At 38.1% G+C, this 11,277-nt stretch overlaps 2 protein-coding genes across 4 annotated transcripts in view; both read right to left on the bottom strand.

The window, feature by feature from the left end:
• LOC110060893 (structural maintenance of chromosomes protein 6-like) overlaps window positions 1-3,242 on the bottom strand; it is a 34,492-nt gene extending 31,250 nt beyond the window's left edge. For both annotated transcript variants that reach the window (XM_020767706.2, XM_020767705.2), the window contains exon 1: window positions 2,973-3,242. In XM_020767706.2, the coding sequence (XP_020623365.2) occupies window positions 2,973-3,089 (117 nt within the window). In that variant the 5' untranslated portion in view covers window positions 3,090-3,242. The remainder of the gene's footprint in view (window positions 1-2,972) is intronic.
• Window positions 3,243-3,762: 520 nt separating this feature from the next.
• Window positions 3,763-11,190, bottom strand: LOC149116914 (vesicle transport protein SFT2B-like). 2 transcript variants are annotated; one of them, XM_089282646.1, is made up of 8 exons: window positions 10,838-10,969; window positions 8,770-8,856; window positions 8,603-8,679; window positions 8,080-8,161; window positions 7,406-7,441; window positions 6,641-6,699; window positions 6,535-6,564; window positions 3,763-5,343 (listed from the first exon to the last, which is right to left on the bottom strand). In XM_089282646.1, exons 1-8 carry the CDS (start codon window positions 10,952-10,954, stop codon window positions 5,304-5,306), a joined length of 528 nt encoding a protein of 175 aa, XP_089138772.1. In that variant the 5' UTR covers window positions 10,955-10,969; the 3' UTR covers window positions 3,763-5,303. The 2 variants fall into 2 exon arrangements, with proteins under 2 accessions (XP_089138772.1, XP_089138771.1); XM_089282645.1 differs by lacking the exons at window positions 3,763-5,343; window positions 6,535-6,564; window positions 6,641-6,699 and having other exon boundaries at window positions 6,950-7,441; window positions 10,838-11,190.
• Window positions 11,191-11,277: the final 87 nt, after the last annotated feature.

Raw genomic sequence — 11,277 nt, forward strand, 5'->3', positions numbered from 1 at the left:
AAAATCCTGTGTAACCGTTGTTTCACAACGTATACTAGACCCCAGCAAAAAAAAAACCAAACAAAAGTCAGCAGACATATATTTACTCCCAAGTTATTGTGGGGGGGGGGGGGGGGATGTCATTGAAAAAGTCATTGAAGTAAACACATTTTGCAGGTTAGGCTTGTTTTTCGCAGCGGGGGCGAAAACAAATAATGACATCATCGAAAAGCAAGTGCACACAAGAAGGTTTCGTTTTTGGTTGTGATTCTGGACTGTGTAATCAACAGTAACGGGCCCTGTTTTGTTGGGATGCCAGATGACATGCTACATAACTGGGACAATTAATGTCCACGAACACAACTTTTGAATCATGTTGGCTTGGGGATGTTTACTGTGGGAACAGCTTTATTTCATGGGCTTCATTTGTCCTGGAATGTGTTGATTAGTTCAAGTGGAGAAAACAGTTCAGTTAGCCTCAGCTCTGATGCGGACACTCCTCCCTACCCCCCTCAATGCACATGGAATGGCAACAGAAATGTTGTCTACTTTTAGGGTCTGTTTACATGGAGGGAGGGTGCCTCGGCTAACTGGGCAACCCGGTTAGAAGGCTTGGCACATAGCCTGCCTTTACATACAACTCACCTAACCGGGACAGTGAATGGGCTGCGTGGGCTATCTTTTAAGTGGCCACTAAGCACATCAAACAAAATGGCCCACCAAAGAAACTATTTGACGTCTCATTTCAGCTTCCTGCACAATCACGGGCCTGTTCTCTGGCTGAGACTCATCTATTACATTGATCTCTTCAGATTGACTGTCATTCTGTTCAGCAGATAACACTGGCAAATGGTAACTAAGAGAAAACCAACCTCGCACCGCCATGTTTTCGCGGTCTATCTCACCTCAGCTAGCCGGGATAGCCCGGCACAAACCGTTTACATGGTAAAAAGCTATCCCTTTAGCCGGGTGCTCCAGGCAAGTAGACAGGGTGCGGGTAGGCAGGCTACCCTGTCTAGCATGTAAACGCTTCAATGCGTTTTCTAAAGAAACGTATGAGAAGTTAGCCCTCCCAGGGTAGCTCGGTTAGCCGGGGCACCCTCCCTCCCTGTAAGCACACTCTTATTCATGAGCGGAAATATAAGAATTGGTTGTTGGTTGCACAGAGTTTGTTTACGATAAATCAGCTCTGATTGCAAATGTCAGCTAATATTCGTGCTTCCAGCTGAGAAAACTGTATGTAAATTATACTTTTAGAAATTAGCTTTTGCGCTTAAACATGACCAGTAAATGTGAAAATGTTTAGCAGTTTGAAGTTTGAAGGCAAATGCAAATATTTAGGCCTTTTAAACTTGCGAGTCTACGGAAACTGCACTGTCACGCAACGTATCAAAAATCATGATTTAGCAGTCGAGAGGACCTCAACTTGCTAACCATAAATACACGGGAAAATGCTAGGCTTTGTCATTATGTTATATCTGTCCGTAAAACTTTTGGTTGTTGATATAAAAATGCTGATTTTAGAAATAGAGGGGAGTTAAAAGTAATGAAATCAATCAAGCATAAATTTTCTTCCGACAGTTGCAGACTGAATGGCATGACATGCACAATGTTTACTAGAATTTCATTTTCCACAGAAATTGACGGGATTTTCATCTGATCAAAGGAATTTCAATGTGACATAATTTAAATATGTAATTGCAGAAAGTTCTGTTCGAGAACTGGAACTTTGTGTGATTGTTGTATGATTGACTGACTGTTCCTTATTCATCCAAGAATTTCGCACATAATACAGAAAGCGAATGTTTACCCACCTTATAATAAATGGCGCCTCAAAAATAAACATGGCAGCGAGTGTCTGAAAAACACTAAGACCTAAGGCCTAAGACTCCCTCCGAATCTCAAAAACAAGCCAAATTTGCCAAACAACAACACCTGCTAAGAGTAATCACACTAATGGCTGCAGCACAAAAACACTCAACTTTTTGCTAGTGGAACCCAGTCTACACCCCAAGTAGAAACCACGTGACAAATGCTTTGATCTCGTGGACAAATAAATAAATAAATAAATAAATAAATAAATATTGCTGGTGCTGAAAACTATGGGAAATCCCACACAATAACCAATCATAGGGCAGCATATATTGTCGGCAGTCTCACACACAGAGAGCGCTTTGAATTCTACCTGTCATGTGTAGGTTTTAGCTGGTTCAAATAAGCAAAAACCAGTATTTTTAATCTATTTTCCCCTAGTTGTGGACGGTGGCTGATAAAATGATCGAGCAGTTGGCCGAGCAGAGGTTCCCTCTCATCTCTCACCAAGCAGAGAGACAAAATCTGTCTTGCATGGTTTGCCCCATCAGACACAGCATTGCACTTATTAAGCAACATGTTGCAGTATTGTTGAGCACAAAATGTTGCAGGTTTTGCCTCCCTGTTAAAACATATAATTTACAGAATGTTTGGATACCATGACAGGGTGGCCACACATTTGCAGCATGCTGTGTCCAACAATGTAGCAATCATGATGATGAGTTGAAAAGTGGAATCCATGTTACAGTAAACAATTTGCCTTGCATTTTGGATAAAACAAAATAATTTTGTCAGCTGGTTACTCCTGACATTTCTTGGAGTGATAATGTCTTTCAAAGATCAAAATCACCAGGTTTTACAGTTCAGCTTATCTTTCGGACATCTAAGTCTTTATTCTGCAATTCTGATTTTTGGTCATTGAAGAGGAAATTCTACTCTTTCCATTTTGTTACATTAACCCAGACAAGGTAAAATGAGACTGAGACCACCAACACCAGAGAAATAGATTGCAAACTGAACAAAGCCCTGATTGATAAAAATGCCGGAGGTCAACATTTGCTCATTATATTAACTTGCTCCAAAAGATTCTCCGCAGTTGTTTCGTGGTGGCGTTACATATCTTTGCCTGATCAACAAACCATCAAGCTGATCCCGGCGGGGTTATTATAAACACTATTTACCTCTTGGTCCTGTAGTGAAAGTGTCGATGTTCCATCACTGCATGTTCCATCTACGCCCGGGTCTTCGTCTTCTTCATCACTACTGTCTTCGAGCTCACGGGATCTCTTTCGCTTCATAATGATCTATTTCCCATGGGATAAGCACACTTGATGTGAAGGAGAACGTTTACGGGCGTTCAACCGTTTCCCACGGGAAATACCAAAACAGTCATGCACAACGTGAGCAAGCGCTTTCGCGCGTCGGAAGGATTCCAGCGTGGGTCGAGTCATATCCATACAGGGGAGGGGTCAGGCGAAAAACCTAACGCAATCATCTCCCCTATGGACCGTTTCCGATAACTACAACCATCGCAAACTAATTTTTTGTGCCTTGTTTTAGAAAAAAAGTAGGTTATCGGATAGGCTTGCTCTACAGGCAAAACTCCAAAACCAAGATTCTTGCAGGGTCGGGGGAGGGGAGGGTAACACCGCCTAGCTACCATTCTTAACGGGCTACTTGACGGCACAATTCTGTAAAAGCTGCACCACTCAAGGAAGACTTTTCCGGATGGCAACTTTTTGGTCTCAAATTTTGGGGAAAACAAAAGCCAAATGCACCTCCATTGCCTTTCACTGACTTCTCTGCAATTTGCGAGCTAGCCACGATGTGCAAGCCAAAAGAGTATCTTATAATATTAATTTCCTGGTCAAAATATATACAAATCACTAGTGTCTTTTAAATTAAAGGGTTTGAGAAGTTTTCATGATCAAATGGGTTCCATCTTACAAACAACTGAAATAAATGCCAACACACAATAAAATCAAGTTATTTTATTTACATGTACATTGTACTTAATGAAAGAGAGTGAGAGGTCTCTGTGGTGTATGGTACAGTCTGAAATTACACCAGCAGGCAAGGAGACAGGATTTATCCTCTTTTTCTGCATTTCTCAGCAAGCAAAAAGAGACAGGAATCTTAAGTGACAGTTAAAATGAAGTTGTTATTTATTTTCTTTTCTCTGCCTCACAGGGGACCATTGGGGAACCCCCAGGGGGGCCTCTCATATAAAAAGGATAAGAGCGCTCATCGGAAATTTTGAGGAAAAAAAAAAAACCGTAAGAGATACCATTAGATCCTGCTTTGTGGACATGGCTTGGATTTTTTTCATCCCTGAAAGTTATCAATTCTAAAACAACACAATTATCTCCCACCATATTTTTTTTGGCTCAATACCGTAAAAGGCACCACAAAAGCTCACGCTGTGGACATTTTGATGCTGAACACCTTACAAGATACCAAAATCACTTTTTTAACCCCAAAAGGGCACAACGAGCACCTGCGTCCTTTTTATATAGGAGTCCCCTCTGGGGGAGAACCATGCCCCTAGGAAGAACTTTTCCACATTTGATTTTTAATCCAATTATACTTGTTTACAGTAGACTTTCCCACAAGTCAAGCTGCAGAAACCAAACTTGGAAAGCAATGAAAAGTGTCTGCTACACTCAAAACTTGAGCATGAAGAGTGTGAAGCAAGCAGCATGCACCAGGACTACCTCCAACTACAAAGGACTTTGATATGAGTTAACAGTAGTTTCTCTACACAAAGCACTCATGAAGACAAGTTTCAAATTATAAAGCAAACAATTCTAATTCTTGAGTGCACTTTGTTGGGTTACAATAATTATGTCTTGAGGACAATGCTCTTGCTTAATTTAAGAAGCTGATGGTCCTTCTATATTTGTATTTTCTGTTGCACTAACTTTCTATCAGAGATACAGAAAAACTGGAGCTGACAGGAAAATTCTTGCCAGTGGTGCCATAGGGGTTCAGTTAGTTGGGGTGCTGCGCAAAAAAAGGCAGAGTCAAAAAAGGAGAAGTTCTCCCAATTTTGTCATGTGCCACATTTTGGGAAAAAAGGAGAGAGGAACTTGTTAGGAGGAGCAAAGTTCCTGCTCTTTTTCTGTGTGCCATTTCCACACTGCGCCCCAACTAAAGGCTAGTGGTGTCAAGGACAAGATGCAGGGAGAAAATGCAAATATCCAAAGCACACCCTGCTCAGAACCTGTTACACTATGTTACTTAGCATTTTATATATTTCTTTTCACATATAAATATCTCAATGAAAATTACACTGTCAGTCAAATAGGTGGTTCAATAAGCCCTCATATGGAATCCTGTCACATCATGATTGATGATTGACAACATCTAAGTAAGAATGTTTGCAAAAAGGCTACTGATTGACTTCCAGGACTGAACTAATTGGATGTATGAATTGATCTATTTGTCTATTTATCATAATTAATGAATGATTTGTTCTGAACAAGTGCACCTCAACTGTCCAAAAGCTAGGCCTATGCCATGCAACTTGTGAAACATTTCTTCACTGCATCCCTGAAACCAAAACAGAAGTCTTGACATAAATAAAAACAGAAAGGTATAAAATAAAGAAGACTCTGTCTATTAAGGTTACTCAGAACCCTTTCATAATGTCAATTACGTCTAAGTTCTGGAGAGGTGTTACTTGCACCTTCTAAAGCTTTAAAGTCAAACCAAATGTTCTTTTTGATGGCAACTCTGGAATATCGCAATATTGATAAGATTGGTAGTTTCTTTGATGCAACTTGCAACTTTCTGATTCAAATTTGTTCGATCACATTGCCAAGTTCTGCTGTAGTTTTGACAAGTTCCAGTTTTCATTTTTCTGTAGCTTTTCAGAGAACAAGAAATCCTCCATCACACAAATTGGTATTTCACACTGCCTCCTCATTCAAAAACATGTTTTCATAGCGGAGCTCCGGCAGCCCAAAGGGCCACCAAGTGGAGCCCCATGCCCATATAGGAGAGAAAACGAAACCCATGGATTGACTTTCTCATGGTTATCATGGCTAGTGGTACTGCTCGTGGGTGCGTACACACGATGACGGTGACGGAGTCATGTAAGATGGCGGCCATACTCCAGCTAATAGGTTGACAGAGACATGCACCCTCGGTTTGTAGTGACCCTCTTTGATATTGGACATCCAAATAGCCAATTGACACCTGTCAAAACAAGGTATCTGCTGACAAGTATCATGTAACCATATTGCCAGGCTCAAGTTTAGAATTCATTGGGGTCACATGTTTTTTGTAAGTTGACTACTGACCAAGTGCTGGTTTTCAATTGAATCGCAGGCTCATGTCAGGTTAACTTGTTCTAAACAGGGCCGGGTTGTTCAGAAGCTGGTTATTGCTAAACCAGGATTACAAAGTTAACTGAAGTATAATTTTTTCTTGTATACAAATGTTTTTCACTGCTTTTGTTTTGTGTATTTTGAGATTATTCAAACTCAAAACAGAAGGCCCAGGAGCTCCACTTTTAGGCTTGGCAAAATCTATATATTATGCTGTAGACTGACTAATTTAGTCTGTTATTCAGACCATCTAAGAATGGTCAAATAATTTGTTGTCTCTTGCTCTTCTATTTTCTTTTAGGACTAAATGTATTTCTCTGTGTGAAAAATCCTTAGTTTTTGTGTCACTAGGAAATATGTATCTTACAATAGGTGCAATATGATAAAAAATTGTATGTATGGGCATTCATACCTTGCAAATGGAATATAGGAAAGACAATACCTGCAAAGAAACAAAAGTTGTAAATATACTTGTAAAAATCTTTGATTTCAAAAGACACCTTTCAATAGATACATACCATGTCATGGCTAAATACTGAAGAATGCAGAAAATCAATGCAAGTCCCTTATTGTCCCACTGAAACACAAAAGACATTTGTTAAACTGTCAGCCTTGTGTTACCATCAAAACAATATCTCTGACACATAACACACACATATAGCAAATTGGTATGAGTTGATCAGCTATTTTTGCATTATTTAACAAATAAAGAAGCCTAAGCCATGTATTACACTGTGATAAAACACAACGGGCATTTGAGAACATGAGGGAAATGTAGGAAACACGAGCCACAGGCAAGTGTTTTCTACATTTCACAAGTGTTCTCAAATGTCCGGAGTGTTTTATCACAGTGTAATACACGGCTTAGGCTTCTTTGTTTGCTTTATGATAAACAATAAAACACACTTTTTCTATGTTTTATACTCTGATGAAACATGAGTTTTTGACCAATCAGAGTGCGCACAGGGTCCTAGCTATATTATAAATACAGGTACGCATAAAGTGCTGTTACAGAAAATATCTGTACCTCCCCCAAAGAAGGTTTTTAATTTGAACAACACACCTCTCCAGGAATTCTACTTTATACTTCCTTATATAAATGTTGGCTTTTGAGACTCCCATAACCACCACAGACAAAATTTCCAATGACCTTCCATGGGGTGTGAATATTTTTTTTCCTGAACTAGACAACACCCCAGGCTACTGGATAAATACTTTCTTTGCAAATTGTAATCTTGTAAACCTGCATCATTTAAATGGCCAAACTGTGATGAAACACTTACCCACAGTGCAGCACAAAGTGTGAGAGCAAGGCAGGTCTTGGTAGAAAAAATATATTTAGTACTGTTAGTATTATGGTCGTAAAATGTAGTTTGAATAAGCAAGAACAGTCAGACCGTTCTAATTCCAACTTGTTATTTTCAGCTCCTCACTTATTTGCACTCTGTTATTGATTATCAACAATTACAAATATGTTTATCTCAAACTTCCCACTGTTTATTTCAAACTGATTATTATTTTAATTATCTTGGTCTAAAATCTACTATGCTTGTTTCAAATTCCAATAATAACATTGACAAATAAACATCTGACTATGTCAGAACACTGCTGGAAAGCCAAAAATTAATAATCTTTCCCCCTTTTGATTGCACTTTAATCTCATAAGTTTTGAATTAACTTCATCCAATGCTGACTCTTCCAGCCAGATATACTAACTGCCCCCACTTCAATAAGCACTGGTGTTCTATGCTGCACTTTGTTGAATACTCACTCTTAGAAAACTAAGTTCCTTCATGGTGTAATAATATTGAAAATTGCACCATGTTCAGTATCAAGTAAGTAAAATCACCGCCACTAGTTATTAACTTATATAGTCAGATACAGAGGACATAAGAGCAAAAGACCTTTTAACCATTGAGACGTCATCTTGACATTTTCTATAACCAAGTTTTCTTACCAGCATTATTATAGTCGCAATCAGTCGCTTCTCTTTGAACATATTCCTTAATTGTTTCATGGGTCCCATGAGAAAACATGTACTAAGTAGGAGGGAAAAGAAAATTGATTCTTTTAACAATCTCATACAGTTCACCACACAGAACACAGTGAAAGTGTCAACAATTAACCACTAAACATGGACACAACATGTTCTCTAGCAAAACACTGCAACCAAATTAACCAAAAGCAGTTTAAGTTTACTTCATAATGTTGACCCACTAGAACAAATCCCAAACACATATAAGAAACCAGGGGTTTCAATAAGGGCCAGGTACTGGGAAAGTTGACCAGCTACATGTATGAGGATAATTTCGCCCACCTGGTTTGACCATCTAAAGGACAGTTTTTCTTAGTTCAGTTCATTTTGCCCACCTGTGGACACCAGTTGCTCTCCTGCTGAAAATTGCAACCCCTGATGAAACACAGAGGTTAATATGTTATTGTGCAAAAGCTAATACTCAAGATTTCAAAATGTTACCAACCTTGCAAGTGCTGTTATATTACCCAGTGAGTAAAAGACAGCAAATAATTTAATGTTTTTCCATAACATGATCATTCCCTAGACATGAGTCAAAGAAATATATCATTACAAGTCAAAGAAGTACAAGAAGTTGCTCAACGTCTCTCTAAATAATTCTTCCAAACTTACCAAAATGGAGAAGAACACACCAACACAGAAACAAATGATAAATCCTTTAATTCGTGTTGACCAGCTTAATGTTGTTGCATCAGATATCTGAAAATAGAATTGAAACCCTGAGCTTTCTTACTCAAAACATTTTGAACTGAGACACATACATTACTAGATCTTTGGGACATACAAAGTCTCTTACAGTCCTCAATATCCTGCTCGTCATATTTTAAATTTTGCTTAGATTATGGTAAAAATTAGGTGACAGGCACAGTTCGTGACATTTGCTTTTCTCTTCAATTTCAACTTTCTGAACTATTTAGCTTCATTTATCATTTCTGAATAGCACTGAATGGAGTGTTACTAGGAGGAGTCTCAATGCAGTAAAGTATCCATGTGACTATGGTGATAAAAAAGTTTAGAGCTCATAGGTCTGCATGCGTTCCACTGTTGACCACTGTTAAATTTACCTGAATCAATTTGACACCTCTATAGTTTCCCATATGTTTTGCTTGTGTGGTTTGTTTTAGATCATTTCTCTTGCATGATGGATGAACTTAAATCAACCCTACGACCTTCAACAGTATTGCTGTCATTCTGCTTCTATTATGGGTATAAAACTCAACATATAATTGGACACGATAAGGGGACATATACGCTGAATCTAGTGCCAACTCACACCTGCTGACCAAAGTCTATGCCTAGCCAGAAGATTTGAGCTATTACAACCTTCACTTGCACTTTTTCAAAAAGTCAACAAACAAACTCAACCAATGGAGTGCACTTCTCCCAAATTTTTAAGCGAAAAGTCTGGCAACTGCGCATCCAAGATGCCTTCGGAAATCTTTGGAAAGTCCTTGGAAATCTCTGGATGTCTTTGAAATTCAAGCCTTCTTAAGATAAAAATCTCATGCCTTTCATTCAGAAAGAGTTGTCACATACAGAAATAATTGATATTAATCAATAACGATTGATATCAATCAAAGATTGATATCGATTGCTGATAGCAATCAATGAAAATCCATAAAGGAAAAGAGTTGTGAGTTACTGATTGTTATCGATTGCCGATAGTAATTGATCACGATTGATTCATAGATTGGTATCGATTATTATCGACTGTTATCGGAAATTACTTTTGTCCTTTTACAAGTTACACTGATAAAAAGTTTAACGAAACTTGTCTATAATGGTTTTATTGTGTCAGTTTATCATAGCCTGCGTATCTTTTACAATCATTGACAAAATAACAAGAACCGAACCAACTGGCAGAAACATTTTGGGCTTTACATCTTTCTTGGCTAGTTTTGCACTGGAAGAAGCTCAGCCCCTAAAAGGAAAATGTAATGTAGCTAGCATGCTGAAGATGAACGTCTGTTGCTGTTCCAGGTATTATTTTACACATAACAAAGCCATCTTTAAATAGTCCGGGTGGTTATTGTCGATTTTAACAATCAATATTCCTGAAAACAGGAATTATCGATTGCTATCGATTTTTGCCAATCAGTAGAAATCAATAAGGAAATTTTTCGTGAGTTATCGATTGTTAACGATTGCCGATATCGGCGATTTATATTGATGGAATCGATTGATTTCCAATATTGATTTTTAGCGATTGACTATACCTGGAGAAATATGTAAGCACTCAGTATAATAAGGAATACACTTAGGACAGTTACCTATAGTACTAACGGTTTTCTGATGGTTATTAACTACCTAATGTAACAATTTTATTAATTATTAAACGTCTGTTGTCGGTGAATAGTTAATTCAGGCTACTTATAACGTTTTGAGGTTTATAGGTTTGAAGTTGGCAATGTTTTGAATTTTAAATACCACCTTTTAGAATACTATTTCAAGAAACTTTTAAAAGGTTTTCAATGTTCTTCTGAAAACAAATCAAATAAGATTAAGCTGACACGTATGCAGGGATAAATTTTTAACTGTTGGCTCAAGTTTCAAATTCGTGTACAGCTAAAACACTGCAACAACGACTTACGAATTGTATTTTCCCGAGAGAAAAACAGAAAACACAGAGGCAAAACAAAGAGAAATATCAATAAAACAGAAGGAATACAAGCTATTTTACCTCTGTTATAAGAGAATCATCTTGAGTATCTCGCCCTGTCATTGTGGCTCGTATTTTCTGAATGGTGGAGGGCGCCATCTTGCCCAAATTACCCAGCATACACTGCGCATTGACCATTAAAATAAACTGACATCATACGAAGGTTTTATTTCTTCTAATCTTTCTTTCTTTATATTTCGTTTTCTATCCGCTTTGCAATTTTTGTCAAGAAACTGACAGTCATAAGTATAAATAGGTTTCTGGGGCAAACAAAGAATTATCATTGAACTAAAAAGCCGTTGAAAATAAAAGGATGACTGTGTAGGAATGTAAAAAACTTTTGACCTCTAAATTTTCATCCCTTAAAAGACCGCTCTGACACCCAGGGTTTAAGAACGGATGATTAAGACTGGAAAATAAATTTTAAAAAAAGACACATGACCAAGACAAACACAAAGAAA

The sequence above is a fragment of the Orbicella faveolata genome, unplaced genomic scaffold (assembly GCF_042242905.1).
Source record: "Orbicella faveolata isolate gen_17 unplaced genomic scaffold, um_ofav_v1 contig_12, whole genome shotgun sequence".
Taxonomy (NCBI): domain Eukaryota; kingdom Metazoa; phylum Cnidaria; class Anthozoa; order Scleractinia; family Merulinidae; genus Orbicella; species Orbicella faveolata.

What these genes read in the sequence shown, in the direction of transcription:
- LOC149116914 (XM_089282645.1), bottom strand. Translation starts at nt 10,954, where the DNA reads ATGGTCAATGCGCAGTGTATGCTGGGTAATTTGGGCAAGATGGCGCCC. An exon ending in ATGATTCTCTTATAACAGAG is followed by an intron (nt 8,857 to 10,837) that starts GTAAAATAGCTT and finishes TTCTATTTTCAG; the next exon opens with ATATCTGATGCAACAACATT. An exon ending in AATATAACAGCACTTGCAAG is followed by an intron (nt 8,162 to 8,602) that starts GTTGGTAACATT and finishes CCTCCTACTTAG; the next exon opens with TACATGTTTTCTCATGGGAC.